The sequence below is a fragment of the Procambarus clarkii genome, chromosome 57 (genome assembly GCF_040958095.1).
Source record: "Procambarus clarkii isolate CNS0578487 chromosome 57, FALCON_Pclarkii_2.0, whole genome shotgun sequence".
Taxonomy (NCBI): Eukaryota; Metazoa; Arthropoda; class Malacostraca; order Decapoda; family Cambaridae; genus Procambarus; species Procambarus clarkii.
In genome coordinates, this window is record NC_091206.1 from 27844052 (window position 1) to 27865210 (window position 21159).

Sequence of the window (21159 nt, forward strand, 5' to 3'; positions counted from 1 at the left end):
ATATATATATACATATATATATATATATATATATATATATATATATATATATATATATATATATATATATATATACATATATATATATATATATATATATATATATATATATATATATATATATATATATATATATATATATATATATATATATATATATATATATGTCGTACCTAGTAGCCAGAACTCACTTCTGAGCCTACTATGCAAGGCCCAATTTGCCTAATAAGCCAAGTTTTCATGAATTAATTGCTTTTCGACTACCTAACCTACCTAACCTAACCTAACCTAACTTTTTCGGCTACCTAACCTAACCTAACCTATCTTTATAGGTTAGGTTAGGTTAGGTAGGGTTGGTTAGGTTCGGTCATATATCTACGTTAATTTTAACTCCAATAAAAAAAAATTGACCTCTTACATAATGAAATGGGTTGCTTTATCATTTCATAAGAAAAAATTTAGAGAAAATATATTAATTCATGAAAACTTGGCTTATTAGGCAAATCGGGCCTTGCATTGTAGGCTGAAAAGTGAGTTCTGGCTACTAGGTACGACATATATATATATATATATATATATATATATATATATATATGTCGTACCAAGTAGCCAGAACTCACTTCTCAGCCTACTATGCGAGACCCGATTTGCCTAATAAGCCAAGTTTTACTGAATTAATATATTTTCTCTAATTTTTTTCTTATGAAATGATAAAGCTACCTATTTCATTATGTATGAGGTAAATTTTTTTTTATTGAAGTTAAAATTAACGTAGATATATGACCGAACCTAACCAACCCTACCTAACCTAACCTAACCTATCTTTATAGGTTAGGTTAGGTTAGGTAGCCGAAAACGTTAGGTTAGGTTAGGTTAGGTAGGTTAGGTTGTCGAAAAAACATTAATTCATAAAAACTAGGCTTATTAGTTAAATCGGGCCATATATATATATATATATATATATATATATATATATATATATATATATATATATATATATATATATATATATATATATATATATATATATATATATATATATATATATATATATATAGTCAGCCAAAATACAACCATATATTTATAAGAGAGAATGTCTGTGTATGTGACCTTCTGTATGTCCAAAGCCAGATGCTTGGGTATAGCTGTACCCAACTTTGCAGGGGTACAGAAGGGACATAGGCTGGTCTGGGCCTAAGTTAAATACTTTACGAATTACCACACACGAAACAAACTTCCTCACACATCCCACATGTGATTTTCTTGGTCTAAAATCAAATCGTGGATGGGTTTTCTGTATAGTTTTCTCCCGCTGTTTACCTCTCGCATTTTAATTATTTACTAAAAAACTATGAACTGATTTAATTCACGTTACAGTGATGAAGATGGTAAATACAGTGAAGATTAGATGTAGTGAAGATGTAAGTAGAGGTGAGAGTGGGTGGACATAAGGAAATTGAGGGAAGAAGAGTGCAATGGGAAGATGAGGTCTCCCCTCATCTTCCCTTTGTACCCATCTTCCCTTAATCTTACTGGGGGGGGGGGGGAAGATATGTAAGTCGGGAAAAGGTGGGGAAAGGGGGAGGGGGAGTGGAAAAGTGGGTAAAATGGAGGAAAACGGGAGACGGTGAGAGGGGGGAGAGGAAGGAGAGGGGATGAGGAGAGAGGAGAATGGAGAGGAGGCGGGAAGGAATAAGAGAAGGGGAGAGAGCATGAAACTGGTGAAGTGAATCAAAAAGTGGGTAAAAATAGGACGGGTGGGGGGAGGGGAAGATGGAGGGGAGGAGATGGGAAGAGGCGAAAGAAAGGGAGTGGGAAGAAGTGGGAGGAGGGGAAGAAACAAGAAAAAGTCCCGGGCACTGCAGGGTGGCACTCTAGTATATATAAAGGTTAAAAGTGATATTATTCACTATATCCACACCATTATTATAACCTAATTATCCTTAGCTTAAATCATAACTGGTTTACTATTCTTGGAAAAATTTTATTTTTGTTACGTCCAAACTATTAACATGTAGAGAGGTAGATAGGAGTATCCCCACCTAACCTTGAACTTATGCTAGATTCTTAAGGTAAGAATATATTATTTATATCATATTTTTCCGAATTTACCCCTAATTCAAAAATGTTGGGTGATTTCAAATTAAGTGTGCAAGAGAATATGTTGAAAATATCCACAGTATAATGAAACTGAAAGTTTATATAGCGTTTACGAAGGGTGAACTCATGGACCTGAGAGGCCTCCTGATGCCATCATATGGCCTTGCTGCCCACGCCAACCTGCATACCCACTAATAATCGTTTTATTTTGATCCAATATTAGTAACATTTATTATTATAGTTTATCAAATATAACTTAATTCTTAGTGCTACGGTTAAGGTACATTTGTACCTGGGAGTGTACCTGTGTGCGAGGATGTACTCACCTAGTTGTGCTTACGAAGGTTGTGCTTGGCGGATTCAAAGGATTTCGCATCTTGTAAAACAAAAATCGCTCTTCCATTCCAGTCGTCAGCAAGACCCCTTCCAATACACCCTGTAGTTTATATGCCGGTAACCAAGCCATCCGTCAACCTGGGGGTTATTCTGTTTTTGCTCGCACCCCACACACCTCAGAACGTCACTCTTCGCATTCATAAAGATCACACAATTCAATGTACGGGCATTCTTAACCATTAGACACCTGTTGTATGATTTTATTGAGACAAAACGTCGTGATGTGTTGCTTCTTAACAGCACATTCATCACGAACTCATATAAAGTCAGATACTTTAGCTACTCATCCTATCAGTCACCCGATGAAGCACTGAAGGCGTTGCCATACTCATAAAATCTTCTTATAAACATGAACTCCTACACACTCTCTGGCTTCACAAACATTTTCCAGCCATAAAAGTCCACACTCTTACGGGCTCTCTAAACATCTGCACGATCTACATCCGTCCTAACACCGGCGTCCCCATACAAGACATCAACACTCTTTTCAGTCACACTCACTTGCCTGTTTTCCTGCTTGCAGACCACAATGCACAACATTCCACCACAATACCACAAATCAACATGGACCACAGCTTCATCAACTATACAAAAAATATTAAAAAACATCTGTTCTTCCTTGGCCCTGACTTCCCCACTTCTTTCACACATGCAGGTTCTGGCAGACCTGATCTTATATTCACCTAAAGACACGACAACAACCTCCAATACTATGTTTCTCCAGGACCCATTACGGGCTCTGCTCATATTCCCTTAATTCTCACAGTCTCCAACAATCCCATTCTCATCCCCAGCACTGCTCAATTGTCATACTATAGGGCAAATGGGGACATGTGGAAGTATGTCGCTTTACTTTACAAGAATGTCAATTCAACTTAATTTCTATATTCTCCATTAACCCCCAATGTACCTTCTTGTATATAAATAAATAAATAAATAAATAAATATACAAGGATCAACTCACACACCATTTAAATACCTTCTACAGAACAACAACAAAATCACTGAACCCTCATGAGGTACTTAAAATTTTTATGCATCATTGGGAACGCATCTTTCATCCACATCCTCCAGAACCAACTGTCCTTCCAAACATTGAAGTAGTTGAAGACTGGGTACACCAAAACTGACACGAAACCTCATCCGGCGACCTCATTCACCTTGACAACCTTAACTCACACACTGAACTACAGACTCCACTGACTCCACCTGATGTCAAGACAGCTCTCATGGGCACTCGTCGTAGAGCCCCTGGTGCGTCTGGCATTGGCCATACCCTACTTCGACAACTCCCTGTCTCTATCATTATTGCTATCACTAACTTATTTAACACCTCTCTTGCCTCTGAATATTTTCCTATCACTTTCAGATCTGCGACTGCTGTTTTCATCCCAGAACCTGGTTAACCTCACTTTGACCCTAAAAACTACAGACCCATCAGCCTTCTAGAGACACTTGGCAAAGTCTTTGAAAGGCTGGTCAACATGAGACTCAGAACGCACCTAGAAGACAATGACTTACTCATTAACAAACAATTTGGATTCCGGCCTCACCGGTCCGCACACGGCGCCTTAAATATCTTGACATTAGCATCAGCCATCACCAAAGACTCAAGACTGCACTCATCACTAAGGACGTTAAGAAGGCCTTTGACATTGTTTGGCATGACGGGCTCAAGTTCAAACTATGCAACAACTTTAATGTTTCCCTTATCACCACTAAATTTCTTTCTAAGTACTTAGACAATAGGACAATGAGGATTAAGTTCCTCCGACAACACACTGACTACTTCAACTTACTTGCCGGTGTTCCTCAAGGCTCTTTGCTTGCCCCGACACTTTACATCCTATACATAGACGACATTCCTGATCCTATTCATCGCACCTTATTAACCATTTGCTATGCCGATGATGTCTCTCACCTTGTCATCAGCAACTCCTTAGACACACTATCACGAAGAGCACAAAAAAACTCGACACTGTAAAAGAATGAGAGTATGACTGGCATATAAAAACTAACTCCAACAAATTTAAAATCACCAACTTTTTCTGTAAAAGAACTGCACGCCCTCTTCCTGTTCAACTATATTCAAATAATCCCACTAACATCTCTCCTAATATCTCCTAATCCCACTAACATCTCTGTATCTCTATCCACCACAGTTCTTGGCCTCACACTTGATCGACAATTACTCTTTCACACACACATTGCACAGAAACATGTAATAGCTCTCCAGGCCATGAACAAAGTGTTCAGGCTTAGATTTGCAAACCCCTGATACTAAAATGCACCCCAACCAAACACTGATTAGACCTCTTCTAAAATATGCTCCAATAGCTCTTTCCTTAGCCGCACCCACTAATAAACAAAAACTTCAGGGAATACGGAATAGAACACTTAGATGGATACTCAACACTCGATGGGACGATTTCAATACCAGCGAAAGTCTTCATGATAGTACCAACATTCCTGCCCTCAATGTCTACTGGAAAACTTTATTAGACAAACAACTTGACAGACTACTCTTTTATCGCGAACAGCACATTGACTTTCTCTTACACACTCTCAGACGACCACGAAACACACATGATCTCTTCTCTTCTATTCATTATTCTTCTCCTCACTCTGTATTTCGTTAATCTTTAGCTCTCAACACCTAGCATTACAAACTGTACAGCTCTCAATACCCAGCACGAACCATCCGTAATCGTTCAGCCCTGACGCTTTTGAGCCAATCACAGCGATGATGTGAGTTTTGTGACGTCCCTGTTGTTGACACTGACATTAGGCCCGATTTGCCTAATAAGCCAAGTTTTCCTGAATTAATATATTTTCTCTAATTTTTTTCTTATGAAATGATAAAGCTCCCCATTTCATTATGTATGAGGTTATTTTTTTTTTTTTATTAGAGCTAAAATTAACGTAGACATATGACCGAACCTAACCAACCCTACCTAACCTACCCTAACCTATCTTTATAGGTTAGGTTAGGTTAGGTAGCCGAAAAAGTTAGGTTAACCCGAGGTTGCGTCCTCTCGCTTCCAAGGTCAGGTCAACTCTGAGGTTGGCGCTGCCCGGGGCACTCGGTGACGACACGGCGGGCCCTGATTGGTCGCCCGCGACCTAAGTCGGCCAATCCGCGATCGGCTAGTGTCCCTTCCAAAAGGTCATATCTGCATTAGGGGATACTCTTTCATTTTATATCAGGGCGCCAATTTCCTCTTACTTACAACTTACAATGTAACTTTCTCCCTTAACTGGCAGCCGGTCTGGTCGCCACATATATCAATAGACTCCCTGAACCTCAGAGAATCAGTAGGGAGAGCTGATATGACTCTTACAGCAGGCAACCGAAAGAAATAGGAGAGGGCACCGTAACAATATATTATATATATGTATACTTATGGTGATGGGAAATAATAGCGGGATATTTTAAGTGTCTTGATAATTTCTTGATAATCCTTGTTTCAGTGCTGAGAAGATGTCGGTCTGTGAGGATGTCGAGGTGTTGTTCAATGCGGGTACGGAGACTTTTGTCGATGTTGCTATTTCTCCATTCGTTTGTAGCATGAAGTAGTTGCGCTTTGTTGTCTTTGATTTCATTTTCTGCCTTGTATATCTGATCACGAATCAGATCTTGGCGATATTTTATCGTGAAGGCTTGATTCCTTGCTGCTGGGTCGTGCGTTTTAATATTAGTATATTTTGGTAGCAGTCTTTCCTGTAGACATATATTATTAAATATGACCGAAAAAGTAAGATTAATAATTCTAACACGAATTTTCTCGATCTTTCGTACATTTCTTTTCACTGTTAGTGGTAATTCAAAAATCAATTCTCCAAAATTCATTTTTATTTCTAGTCTGACGCGACACTTGAGCTCGTTTCGTAAAACTTATTACATTTTCAAAGACTTTAGCTTACACATACACAACTGAATAGAACTTACACATCTTCGATTTGTTTATATCTACATTTGAGTGAGGTGGATGGGGTGAGGTGGTATTAATAGGGTATTAAATTCCTAAACAACATCCTCACAGACCGACATCACCTCAGCACTAAAACAAGGATTATCATGAACCTAACAACGTTATATGGAGGACCTATGGCAATTCCACGACCGAGAGATGGCTTCCTGAACCTTGCAGGAATTAACCTCACTGAGGACCAAGTCACTCTCCTAAATCTTTGTATAAACTGTCACGTTATGTCCAGACCAAGTGAGATGGCCCGGAAAGTGGAGTTGGAAATTCTGTTGGACGACATATTCGACCTCGAGACACAAAAGAAGGTCACTACCAAAGATACCTTACAAGCAGAACTTATTGCGGAAGGAGGAAAGAATCGAGGCAACTACAGAAGCACTATACTGTCCCCCGAGGTCAAAGCGGCAGCTAAGAGCCTTCGTGAGAACAAGGAGATAGTTGTCAGGAGAGGTGACAAGTCGCCAATATACGTCATTCTTAAAAAAGACGAATATCTGGCGAAAATGAACCTCATACTCTCTGACCAAACTAAATTCCAAAGGGTAACGAAGGACACTACAGCCGAATTGAAAGCAAAGGTCAACAAACTGATCGAACCTGTGAATGCCAAGAAATCCGGACTCCACCTGCCAAAGATTATTGGGGAATATAAACCTGGATATGCGTATGGAAATGTCAAGATACACAAGCCTGGAAATCCACTTCGGCCAATCATTAGCCAGATACCCACACCCACGTACAGACTAGCGAAGCGACTCAACGGCCTGCTGACTCCTTATGTCCCTTGCGCCTTCAGCCTGAAGTCTCCAAAGGAATTTGTTGACTTACTGCGGGGCACACGGGCCACAGGGATAAGAGCCTCGTTGGACGTAGAATCGCTGTTTACCAACGTACCTGTGGACGAGACAATCGGGATGATAGCCGACAGAGTGTATCCTTATCCGGCCTGCACTCCTCTTGACATACCAGAGAACATTATGAGGAAACTACTCCAAGCTTGTACTAAAGAGGCACCCTTCTTGAGCCCGGATGGGCACATGTATAAGCAAGTAGATGGGGTCGCCATGGGTTCCCCCCTAGGTGTCCTGTTGCAAACTTCTACATGGGTACCATCAAGCAAAAAGTCTTAGTCGAAATGAACTTGAAACCGGCCATATACTGCAGATATGTTGACGACATTTTTACACAGGTACCTGATGTCAGACATCTGCAGGAGCTGAAGGAGGCATTTGAGCAGAGTTCCGTGCTGCGTTTCACTTACGAGATGGAAAAGGATGGGAAGCTGCCCTTTCTAGATGTAACAGTCATGGAAAAGAGCGGAGGTTTCCACACTGCAGTCTACACTAAGGAAACGAACATAGGAATGTGCCTAAATGCCAACAGCGACTGCCCAGACAGGTACAAGAGGAGTGTTGTTAACGCTTATATCGACCGTGCTCTCAGCCACAGCTCAGAATGGAAGCAAGTCGACGAAGAACTCTGTAGGGTAAGGCAGGTCCTAGTCAACAACGGCTTCTCCAATGGTTTCGTCGAAGACATCATAAGAAGGAAAGTGAAACGCCATGCAACCTCTGAAGAGACAACCAACACAACACCTATACCCCCTATTAGACTATTTTACAGGAACTTCTTTTCCACAGCTCATAAAATGGAGGAAAGGGTCCTGAAAGATATTGTTAATAGAAACGTTATCCCTACAGACAAAAATCAGAGGATACAACTGACGATTTACTATAAAACCAGAAAAACGGCCTGCCTACTCATGAGAAACTCTCCAGACACAAAGCAGAACGCTTTAAAAGAGACCAACGCCGTCTATGCCTTCAAATGCCCTCTTGGGGACTGTAAGCTCCAAAAAAACAGTATATAGGCAAGACAACAACATCTCTTTCTAGGTGTTTAACGATGCATAAGCAACAGGGCTCCATTAAGGAACATATAATCTCTTCCCACAACCAAACCATCGCCAGAGAAATCCTAGTAAACAACACAGAAATCATCGATAGATACATCGATAGCAGGCGGCTTGACGTCTGCGAGGCTTTACACATCAAGAAGTCAACACCAGCAATCAACAGCCAATTAATGCACAACTATATTCTACCCACCTCAAGACTCCGCTCCAATATAGAAGCATCAAGAAATATGGACCAATAGGCTTTCTACAAATCACTTCCATTCAATACCCATTGTTTCGTGTTCTGTCTTGTATTTAGGAATTTAATACCCTATTAATACCACCTCACCCCATCCACCTCACTCAAATGTAGATATAAACAAATCGAAGATGTGTAAGTTCTATTCAGTTGTGTATGTGTAAGCTAAAGTCTTTGAAAATGTAATAAGTTTTACGAAACGCGCTCAAGTGTCGCGTCAGACTAGAAATAAAAATGAATTTTGAATTGATTTTTGAATTACCACCAACAGTGAAAGAAACGTACGAAAGATCGAGAAAATTCGTGTTAGAATTATTAATCTTACTTTTTCGGTCATATTTAATAATATATATATATATATATATATATATATATATATATATATATATATATATATATATATATATATATATATATATATATATATAAAAGTTTGTGAGGGTACCAGCTCTGGTGCCAATGTGGGGACCCATAGCCTCGGAGAAGAAAATAAAAAGTATTCAGAGGAGACCTTGTGGTTTCTCACTGAACACTAATATTATCTTCTCCTACCACCCCCATTCTTTTGTATGTACACATATACATTTACTTTATTTGAACTTTGTTACAAAAAAGGAGTTACATATGGGTTACAAAGATGGTTGTCATAGGTTGTCGAGTTCCTCCAGCTCCTCAGATGGCGGGCAGGAACAGGATGCAGTGCGCATTTCCCCTCTGTATCGCCACACTGAGGCGCTGGAAAAGAAAGCTTGCAGCTTTTGGGTCCCTTGTTGTTTCAATGAGCCTAGAACCCAGTTCCTTCAAAAAACTGGTAGCACTTTAACCCCAGGCGCCGAGTGTCTCAGAAGCAATGGGGACAAAATTGTAGTGGTGATCCAGTTCTCTATACTTACGGGATTTGGCTGCTTCCCTGTGGGTGGCAGCGCCACCTGGTTGTGCATATATATATATATATATATATATATATATATATATATATATATATATATATATATATATATATATATATATATATATATATTGGTGTATACTGGCAGCAGGTTTTCTTTCAAACATGTTTCATTGAATATGACCGCATATTCTGTATTTATTATTTTCTGGTTTAGGGCTTCTATCCCTCTAACTATTTTCTTAGCATCAGGGCTTAATTGAAATAGGAGTTCTCCAAAACTCATTTTCATACTTTTAAGGTGAAGAAAAGAAGTGATTTACTATAGAGTGTATTACACTTATTTGTATAATTTGCACGACGTTTCGAACCTCCATGGTTCATTCTCAAGTGAACAGATCTTACAATACTAGTTGATTTTATACCCGCATTAGGTCAGGTGATAATACAATGAAGGTGAAAACATGGGGGGATACATAAGGGATAAACATAGGGGCTGCAGAAGGCTTATTGGCCCATACGAGGCATCTCCTATCTAAACACAAAGATTAATCCAGTGTAATTGGCCTGTTATGTTGGACATTGTCTTCTGTGTTGGCATCGATATGTTCTTGTCTTGTCCTTACTCTCATGGTGGGTAGAGTAAATAGTTCCGTGATTTGGGTGTTCATGGTAGGTCGCTCTATTCTTATGTGAATTGCCTCAAGAATTTGTAATCTTCTTGAATCTTGGGTTTTGTCTATTATGCAAGTATTCTTGTTCAACATTTCTCTTGTTAGAGTAATGTCATGGGCTTGTCTCATGTGATTCCTAGGGGCACCAGATTGAAGATGGCATGTCAAACGCCTCGTCAGCTTGGTCGACGTCATACCTATGTACTTACATTGAAGGTTACATCCTTCGTGGGGGCAAGTGTACATGTATACAACGCTTGACTGCTGTAGAGGGTTCTCCGTCGGCTTCGGGCTGTTTTTGATAAGGAGTTCGGAAGTCTTCTTGGTTTTGTAGAATATTATCAGGTTTATGTTTTGGTTAGGAGTAGTGCTTTTTACTCCTTTACGGATTATTTCTTTCATCATTCTTTCCTCTTTTATATGTTCACTGTGCATGGTTGATTTGTAATATAATTTTATTGGGGGTGTTGTGGTTTCTGTTCTAGGTTCTGAATTATACCAACGGTCCAAGTGCCTTCTTATAGCAGCGTTTATTTCCGCGTTGCTATATCCGTTGTTCACCAATACCTGAGTTACTCTTTCAAACTCTCTACTCACGTTGCTCCATTCAGAGCAGTGGGTAAGCGCTCGACGAATATAAGCATTGAGAACACTGGCTTTGTATCTTTGGGGGCACTCACTTCTACCGTTCAGGCATAATCCTATGTTGGTGGGCTTGGTATATACGTTGGTGCTTAAAGAGGTTCCTGTTTTTGTTATTAGTACATCCAAGAATGGCAGACTGTTATTTTCACTATTTTCATGTGTAAATCGGAGTACTGACTCTCTCTCTAGGTGTCTTTTTAGGTCAATTAGTTCATCTGGTGTCTTTTACTATTACGAATATGTCATCTACATAACGGCAGTATACAGTTGGTTTTTGTCTGCTACTGAAGACCCTATCTTCGATGGTTCCCATATAAAAATTAGCAAATAAAACTCCTAAGGGGGAGCCCATTGATACTCCGTCTATTTGTAAATACATGTCTCCTTGTGGACTGATGAAAGGGGCTTCCTTTGTACATGCTTCGAGAAGACTTTTCAAGTGTGGCTCAGGTATGTCTAATTTGGGGGTGCTCTCGTCTCTGTATACTCTGTCCAGTATCATTCCTATGGTTGTGTCGACTGGGACGTTGGTAAATAGGGATTCAACACCCCCAATAAAATTATATTACAAATCAACCATGCACAGTGAACATATAAAAGAGGAAAGAATGATGAAAGAAATAATCCGTAAAGGAGTAAAAAGCACTACTCCTAACCAAAACATAAACCTGATAATATTCTACAAAACCAAGAAGACTTCCGAACTCCTTATCAAAAACAGCCCGAAGCCGACGGAGAACCCTCTACAGCAGTCAAGCGTTGTATACATGTACACTTGCCCCCACGAAGGATGTAACCTTCAATGTAAGTACATAGGTATGACGTCGACCAAGCTGACGAGGCGTTTGACATGCCATCTTCAATCTGGTGCCCCTAGGAATCACATGAGACAAGCCCATGACATTACTCTAACAAGAGAAATGTTGAACAAGAATACTTGCATAATAGACAAAACCCAAGATTCAAGAAGATTACAAATTCTTGAGGCAATTCACATAAGAATAGAGCGACCTACCATGAACACCCAAATCACGGAACTATTTACTCTACCCACCATGAGAGTAAGGACAAGACAAGAACATATCGATGCCAACACAGAAGACAATGTCCAACATAACAGGCCAATTACACTGGATTAATCTTTGTGTTTAGATAGGAGATGCCTCGTATGGGCCAATAAGCCTTCTGCAGCCCCTATGTTTATCCCTTATGTATCCCCCCATGTTTTCACCTTCATTGTATTATCACCTGACCTAATGCGGGTATAAAATCAACTAGTATTGTAAGATCTGTTCACTTGAGAATGAACCATGGAGGTTCGAAACGTCGTGCAAATTATACAAATAAGTGTAATACACTCTATAGTAAATCACTTCTTTTCTTCACCTTAAAAGTATGAAAATGAGTTTTGGAGAACTCCTATTTCAATTAAGCCCTGATGCTAAGAAAATAGTTAGAGGGATAGAAGCCCTAAACCAGAAAATATATATATATATATATATATATATATATATATATATATATATATATATATATATATATATATATATATATATATATATATATATATATATATATATATATATATATATATATATATATATATATATATATATATCACTTAAGAACTCTGTGACACAACCAGAGTTCACCAGCGATTGAATAAGCAGTGGCTGGTGGAGTGGTTATGGTGCCGTCTACACCAGGGGGAGAGCCCTGGTAATGCAACTTCTAACCCTGGTCAGGTCTTATAGTTCTTATGTTATTATGTGACTGTTGATGGCTGGTTGATGACTGCAGTGTGACTCATATTGGAAAATTGTATCACCTTCTACTTGATGAACACAATAAAGCTAATGAAATAAAATGAAGAAAGTTATTATGGAATGATAGCGATAAACTCTGTACAGCAAATTGATGTAAATATTTATTGTAAAATGTTAAAAAATAATTCAGACATCATTGTGAAATATTTAAAATAATGATAAGAGAAAATCCTTCACACTTTACAGTTTGCTGGTGTATATTATTCCGGAATATTGCACATATTTCATTAAAATATTTATTGCAGAGTGACCAAGTTAATAATTAAATCCCGAAATAGAATGTGATTTTATTTGATTTTGAAAGACAAAGTATATGTAGGATTTAAAAAAAAATATTCTAATTTTCAAAGAGAGTGACAGTCATGAAAAATAATTTGCTAATAAAATCCCCAAGTAAATAATAATTCGTACCAATAGTTTAATTTTTAATTATTGTAAAAAAGTAGAGAAGCAACGTTTCCCTTTCTCTAACAGAGTAGAAAAAATACTATTTCTGTTAACACACAGCTAAGTGTAATTCTGTGTATTTATTCACAAATCTATTACACAAAAACTTCTGGAATCCCTGCCTTAAATTAGTAAATATTTTAAATTTACCATTAACAAAAAGCCAGAGAGAAATCGTATAGGAGTTTGTTGATAGACTTCTTTGATATTTTTATATAATAAGACAATTAATTAATTAGAACACATTTAAGCTACTCACACAAAGTGAATTTCGGCGGAAACGTTGCCAATAGCCAGGGCCGTGTTTACAGTGTAAGCCTTCCTGTGTTTCTGTAGAAGTTCCTGGTAGGTCTGCGGAAAAGCCTCTATGAGAAGCCCCGTCCAGTTGCGGTTTCTCTCGAAAAACAAAGTGTTGCTAAGGAACTCTCCGTCCACTGCGCCAACCTCCACGAAGAATCCACCTGTCTGTAGAACAAAAGTATTAGTTACGGGCTCCTAACAGCTGAGTGAACAGCGCTTCAGATTCGTAGTCCTGAGGTTCAGGGTTCGATTCGGTGGAGGTGGAGACAAATGGGCAAAATGTTTCTTTCACCCTGATGCCCCTGTTACCTAGCAGTAAATAGGTACCTGGGAGTTAGACAGCTGCTTCCTGGGGGTGTGTAACAAAAAGGAGGCCTGGCCGAGGACCGGGCCGCGGGGATGCTAAGCCCCGAAATCATCTCAAGGACGACAGCACAAAATCCAACATTTTCAGATTTAAGAGCTCAGGTTACAGGTACTAATACAGTATGATGCTGAACATTGTCATAAATTATAGTTACAGGTATAGGGAGATACTAAACACTGTCAATGTTATAGTTATAACGGAAGTGGTATGTTAAGTACTGTCATAACATTAGTTACCTGTACAGTATGATGCTAAACACTGCAATAATAATTGTTACAGTTATAAAGGGATACCAAACACAGTCAGATGGGTCGCACCTTCCCCCATTTAAACCACCAAGGCTACAAAAGATACCCCAGTTACATTAATAGAGGAGCCACTTATGACGCGTCTTACTTATATAGAGTAGGATAAAAAAAAATAAAAGTGTCGGGGACGACCTCTTCCTTGTCCGGTCTGCGTGCCTGAAATCTCTGCCGTCCAGGAACAAGGGCTTCTGCTCAGCACTCCACACAAATACCTCACAAACAAGTAAGGTCGTCTCTTTGGGTCTCGCTTAAGGAGACTTTGGGGAGTCTCCTTAAGCTGCCAAATGCCTGTGGTGCTAGGCTACATTCTCCTGCTCAAATCTTACCAGTTAAATGAATACCCTGGCCTTATCTTACGTAGTTATGGTCACTAGGAATGGACGTCACTCAGGACATGGAGACACAACCAGGCGTCTCTCCGCACTCGACAGTGTCAAGTATCTCACTCTCAAAAGGTTGTTTCACATCATTGTAAGAAATTGTTTTCCACAGTTGGTGTGTATGTGTTATGTTATTTGTTCAACTCAGATTGCTGGGCAAGTAATCAGATAGAACATGGAGAACGGAAACATGCTAGTATAAAAAATATGAAATTTAATGATAAAATAAACTCTGTACACTCGGGAATTACAACCATCCCCCCCCCCCTCCAAAAGTTGCAACTAATTCTTTAATCCAGGTCATGTCCCGCAACAACTGAGTTCCACTCTTCCATTCTCACACTAATTCCGGGTGTTATACTACTCCACACACTTGGGGCTAAACACTTAAGCCTACCCTACAGGCGACCAGACATCAGAGTCATTAATTCTCGCCTTTATAGTCTCCGTGGTGTAGTGGTAAGACACTCACCTGGCGTTCCGCGAACGCTTTGTCGTGGGATCGTATCCTGGCCGGGGAGGATTTACTGGCCGCAAATCCTTAACTGTAGCCTCTGTTTAACTCAACAGTTAAATGTGTACTTGGTTGTAAAAACGATTCTTCATGGGGTTGGTATTCCTAGGACTTGCCCGAAACGCTAAGCGTACTAGTGGCGGTACAAGAATGTAACAACTATGTATACAACTAAAAGAAAATAGTGTACAGTGGCCCTTCACACAGGCTCACTAGCTTCAGCTACCACACCACATTGCTCACTCTCCCTAAATAATTGGCTGCAATACGCTCGGACGTTCCACGGCCTCACTTCTTATTGATTCTGGCCACAGAGAAGTAGGCGTTCCACAATCTTTACTCCAGTGCTGTCTCTTATAGACTGTAGAACCACTCAGGCAGCAAAACTTCACTTGGTCTTCACTGCTGATTTTACTGTTGTCACTGCTGGTAACATTAGCATCAGAAACCTCACACAGATACAGATGGCTGCTAAGAAAACCGTCCCCCCCCCCTTTACAATTAATCTTTCTGCCCAGCCGTTACGTTTGAATTGTTGGCCCTGGACCAGTAATAAACTTTTGATTTTCACTCCTCTTCCGACTAGTTACGTGTGCTTACCAATCTCTTCCACAGAGATTTACTAGGTGGCTCCGTTCGTACACCGTCGTCTCTCAACCTGTAGACTCTAGACACGCAAAATTACCAGAACTTTTAGTGCTGATATATGTTATGACATTCCAGTCCGAATTCCTTTGATATATTGCTATCTCGCTGGGCTGCGGTGCATCATTCCGGTGCCAATGTGACTCAAATCTCTCCCGATTGGTTAATAGCTGTTGCAACCAACCAATTATCTGCCCTTATCACATCCGGGATATTTGGAGCCCTCGCATGACTTCGTTAGTGCCAAACTCGCTCCCTTGTAATGACTTTTCCCTAACCATCATGTTGGATATTGGTGACTGGGCTTTCCACCCAAATTCGTTTGTTTAACCTTTATCAAAAAAAGGTATTCTGCCACATTGCAAATTTAACTAAACAATCCTTGAGCAATCTTACATATATAGAAGTGGGTTAGAAGACTCTTGACGTTGAATAGAATAGAAGATGTTGAATAGATGTTGTTGTTGATGTTGAAGATGTTGAAGATGTTGACGTTGAATAGAATAGAAGTGGGTTAGAAGACTCTTGACTTGGCAGAAGAGGTTTGCTCCGGAGACAGGAACCATAACACAGAATACTAGTTACGGGATGATGCTAAACACTGTCATACCATAAGTTATAGGTACAGTATAGCGCAAGGCACTGCTATAGCATTAATTATAGGTACGGTATGATGCAAAGCACTGCTATAGCATTAGTTATAGGTACGGTATGATGCAAAGCACTGCTATAGCATTAGTTATAGGTACAGTATAGCACAAAGCATTCCTATAGCATTAGTTACAGGTACGGTATGGGGCAAATTACTGTCACACAGGTATAGTGTGATGATCAACACTCAGGGACTCGCTGCCGGCGCCATTGCTAGTTGGCCGCACATGGATTTGTTCCCTGGAAAATGTAAGATTCAGAGCACCCATCAGCTCATATCATCGCGGTTTTATGAGGAAGAACACATCAATACACCAAGACCAAGAGAATATCTTGCTTGGAAGGAAACAATACCGATTTCGTCTACAATTGATTGACAAACAACGTTGTTGATTAACTGCTGTCCAGCTGACTGATATTCTGCACAACCCAGTACGCAGGCGACCCAAACTGTCGTACCGCACACGTCGCTCATGACAGTTTTTTTGTGAGGATCGTATCACTGACCAGGTCATTTAGAGTTCTACCCTGATGGGCGAGGAGATACCCTGAGGGTTGTTACCAATCGTACGTCACGGCTCGAAACATTGACAACAGCAAGACCTTAAATGTCTAGGGCAAACTACAAACTACTGTTCTTTAGAGTGGGTCACCAGTGTAACCACATGATTGGCACAGGTAAAGAATAAAAAGTATTTCTCCCTTAGGACTGAAGAAATATACATATAAAGTTTTAATATATATTAACAATATATATTCTCAATATTATATAAATTACAGATGGACAAGATCAATTATAAAGCAAAATCAAAAGTACTGTCTCTCCTATAATATAATATATTATGGCAAAACACAAATGTTAACAGGCTTATCTCCCAAAGATGTTATCCCTCCTGGTCCATGATAGCTACTGACTTAAAACGCGACGGGAGTCAAAATCATTGCTTCTGCCCTGCGAAAAATTGCCAAACTTACAGAGTATTAATTTAACTTACATGGAGCAATATATTGTGACAAGAGTAATCTTAAACTAACTAAGGTAATGCTCAGATACACATGCATAACAGAGGTAATGTAATTATTAATACATGCAGCAATTAAAATAAAACAATAGAGGGAAATGTTGGCACTCCCACCAGCAACTAACTCTCTCACGGACACTTGCCGCCTAATGTTCAAACAGTTACAGAATCACATACTGTTACCCGCTTATGATCATTACAAACCACTTTTCCCATGGGATCAGCCGTGAGCTAACAAAGAAAAAACCAACCGTTCCCATGGTTGGTAAGTTGGGCCTATTCCAATATGCAATGAAATATGTAACACATAACTTGCATACAATTAAAGAATGTTTATATGTACATACATGTAATCATATTACGCAAAGCATATGTAAGTACAAATTAATTTATTGAATTACGTATCTTATAGAGATACGTAACACGGGTATCGTCACAAGGGGGGCACCATAGAAGGTGTACTGAGCCTTACAGAGAAAGGTAGACCAAACTGCTCAATTAGGTGCTAGGTCACCAGTTTCCGTGGTGTAGTGGCCTGGCGTTCCCCGAGCACTTTGTCATGGGTTCGTATCCTGGCCAGGGAGGATTTACTGGGCGCAAATTCTTAACTGTAGCCTCTGTTTAACTCAACAGTAAAATGAGTACTTGGTTGTAAAAACGATTCTTCGCGGCGGGGATCGTATTCCAGGTACCTGCCCGAAACGCTACACGTACTAGTGGCTGTACAAGAATGTAACAACTCTTGTATATATCGCAAAAAAAAGGTATCCTTGATTGCACTTGAAGGAATCATTTTACGACCTCCATTGGAGAGGAATGAATTTCTCCAGGCCTAGGAGTGCCTCAGGCATTAGGTAGGGCAGTGAATCGGTCCTCACTACATGGAGACGTCAAAGAGAAAGAGGCAATGGGGGCAGCTTTCAGACGAGGAGGGATAGTGGACCGAGGTGAGCAGGCACCGAAGAAAACTGCTATCGAGGCTTCACCACGTGCTTCTACCAGCAAGACAGCAGACATAATGGACCTAGAGAAGATAGCATCAGTCACACACCAGCCAGTATCAGACAATGCTGTTCACAACCCAGCCACAGGACAACATTATGAGACAAGAGAGGACACCAGACAGCGTCAGACTCTGCACATCTTTTAAAATTCCAGATAATGCAGACAGACCACTTTCCTACAGCATATGGAGTAGTAACGGCAATGGAAAAGGAACAACCAGAGCTCAAACTTTCCATTGCAGTCAACCTGAAAGGAGAAATAATAATGTCACCACAAGACCAAGAGACTGCAAATTACTTAGAAAAAGTAAGAGTCCTGCAAGGGAAACCTGTATGCTTGGAAAAGCTGGACCCTTCAGAAAGACGCACACGAGTCGTGCTTTTGGGATACCCAATCGACTTTCCCCCTGGATCCAGTACTAGAACACAAGCAAATCCTGAATGCGGAACGATGCCGCACAAAAGGCTGTATAGCCAAGCACAAGGTAAACCAGGCCACAACAGCCAAATGTCCAAATTATGGAGGCAAACATCATGCCTGGAGCACAACCTGCTCTGCACGGAAGAAAAAGTGCAGACAGCTCAGGCCAGGATAAACACACAGACCAGCACCACATACACCAACACCAACGTCTGGAACACTCGTGCACAGCCACAACACATACCCACCCTCAGAGAACAAAATTTCCCGAATCTATCAATTCCAAATCAGAAAATACACAAAAATGATGCAGAAATACAACAAAAGCAAAAAAGCAAAAAGTAATCACTTTTGGAAACAGCACAACAAATTTACAGTTTTACCGAGGTCCAGCTGAAAAATATCGTGAAGATCATGGCAGAGACCATTATCTGCGTCTACAGATGACGCAGAACGCCTCACATCAACAGAGTAAAGAAATCACTTGTGTAATAATGGACAAGATCGTGCAGCAGACCACAGTTACACAAGAAATATTCAGTCTGAGACAAGATGGAGCACAAGAGGACAAACAACGCGACAAGGACATACAGACTACCAACAACAGTCGGATAGTCAAGACATCAGAACATCAACATTTACAAAAGCAACTCCAAGAAGCAGTGACCACCCAAGATCAACAGAGTCTTACAACACAAGAGACAGACAACAACAGCGAATGCATTCTGATATGCAACAGCACCAACAAAGACGTATTGAACAGCAGAGATGCACAGGTTCCAACAACACAAGATGCAGGCATGAACAATCAATGCAGCCCAATATGCAGCAACATCAACAACGAATACTGGATGGCAGAGATGCACAGATTCGGACAGCACAAGAAACCGCCCCAAGCAATCAATGCAGTCCGACATGCAGCAATACCAACAGCAAAGCGATGGACCACAGTTATGCACAGATTCCAACAGTGCAAGGAATGACCATAAGCAATCAGTGCAGTCCAATTTGCAGCGAGACGACTTGCGAGGTGGAGAATATTGACTTCGATTCCGAAGAGGAGTTCTACTAGAACAGGCAACACCAACCGAAACCGTCGTCTGGCCATTATGAATACTGCAGTGGAACATACAAGGTCTTGCAAATAAAAACCACACACTTCAGAAGGCTGCAATCAGCACGAAAGCAGATATAATCGTGTTGAAAGAAACTCTTTTCCCAGCCACGAAATCCTTCAGATTAGCTGGATATCGGCACTATGTTATACCATATGAACAGGGGGAGACAAAGAGGGCTAAAGACCCAAGTCAGGAACACCATACCCAGCAAGAAAATAGACTCAGTTTCATGTGGGGATGGAGTAGAGGTATTAGCAGTAACAGTGAATATGGCTAATATTGAGCTCCTCATATCCCCCTAGACGTAAATAAGAAGCAGAGGTAGTGCTTGCCTTGGCCACGCAGGAAAATGTAATTATTGCTGGGAATTTTAATGATCATCATTAAGAGTTAGGTGCGACTGGGCCAGCCAATGCAGATGGGCGCCATTTAGCTGCAGTTCTGCGAGAAGTACCTGAAAGTACACTTCTCAACACTGGGGAACCCGCTCACATTCAAGGAGGTTCCCTTGATCTTACATTAATCTCAACAGCACTCAAGCATCAGGCGATGTGGGAAGTGGACCCGGTGATCACCAGTGACCACTATGCTACTGTCACAACACTAAACATTGAACGACCTCCTACACCACCTGCACAACCTAAGTGGAATTTAAAAAAAGGCCAATTGGAATATACACCAAGAGGAACTTGAAAAATGGTATGCAACATACACGCCACTTGAGAATTTAAACATACACTAGACGAATCACCAGGAAGCCATTGCAGCTGCTGCAGACAAAGCTATTCCAATCCCAGGTAACACAAGACGAAAGTGTCATGTTCATAGCAACCACACCATCCGTTTGTATGCGCTGCGTTTCATATGCCAGAGAGTATGTAAACAACTGGGTGCGTGCAGGACGCCCACGGGAGACATCTCCCGTCACGCAGGGTGCAGTCGCACCTCCACAGATCTCCAGTATCATCTATTGATACTGGTAATTGCTCAAAAGAGCCACCACTTACCGGCTATTCATGCCTGTGCCATGAATAGCCGGACGAGCGGACGTCTGGACACCTCCTTCGCCAGATCAGGTTCTGTTTTCGCGTTTTGGATTTGATACTGCCGTTTGGCATCCCAATTCAACGGTCCAGTTGTACGACGCCTGGCGCACATATGGCCTTGGGTCACAAGATTGTTGATATTTTTTTTTTTGACGTGTTATGACTGGTTCTCCCGGTGGAGTGACGGTGTTCGGCGCCGGCTTGGCCGAGAGGCGCCGGGGGTTGGCCGGTCTTGGTGGGCTCCAGGTGTGCCCTCAGTCG

The 21159-nt window shown here is 40.6% G+C and overlaps 1 protein-coding gene across 1 annotated transcript in view; it reads right to left on the reverse strand.

Moving 5' to 3' along the window:
* Positions 1-3922: 3922 nt before the first annotated feature.
* LOC138353389 (uncharacterized) overlaps positions 3923-21159 on the reverse strand; it is a 236178-nt gene continuing 218941 nt past the window's right edge. The window contains exons 4-6 of the mRNA XM_069306394.1: positions 13382-13587; positions 4418-4474; positions 3923-3998 (exon numbers count right to left, since the gene is read on the reverse strand). Of these exons, the coding sequence (XP_069162495.1) occupies positions 3923-3998; positions 4418-4474; positions 13382-13587 (339 nt within the window). The remainder of the gene's footprint in view (positions 3999-4417; positions 4475-13381; positions 13588-21159) is intronic.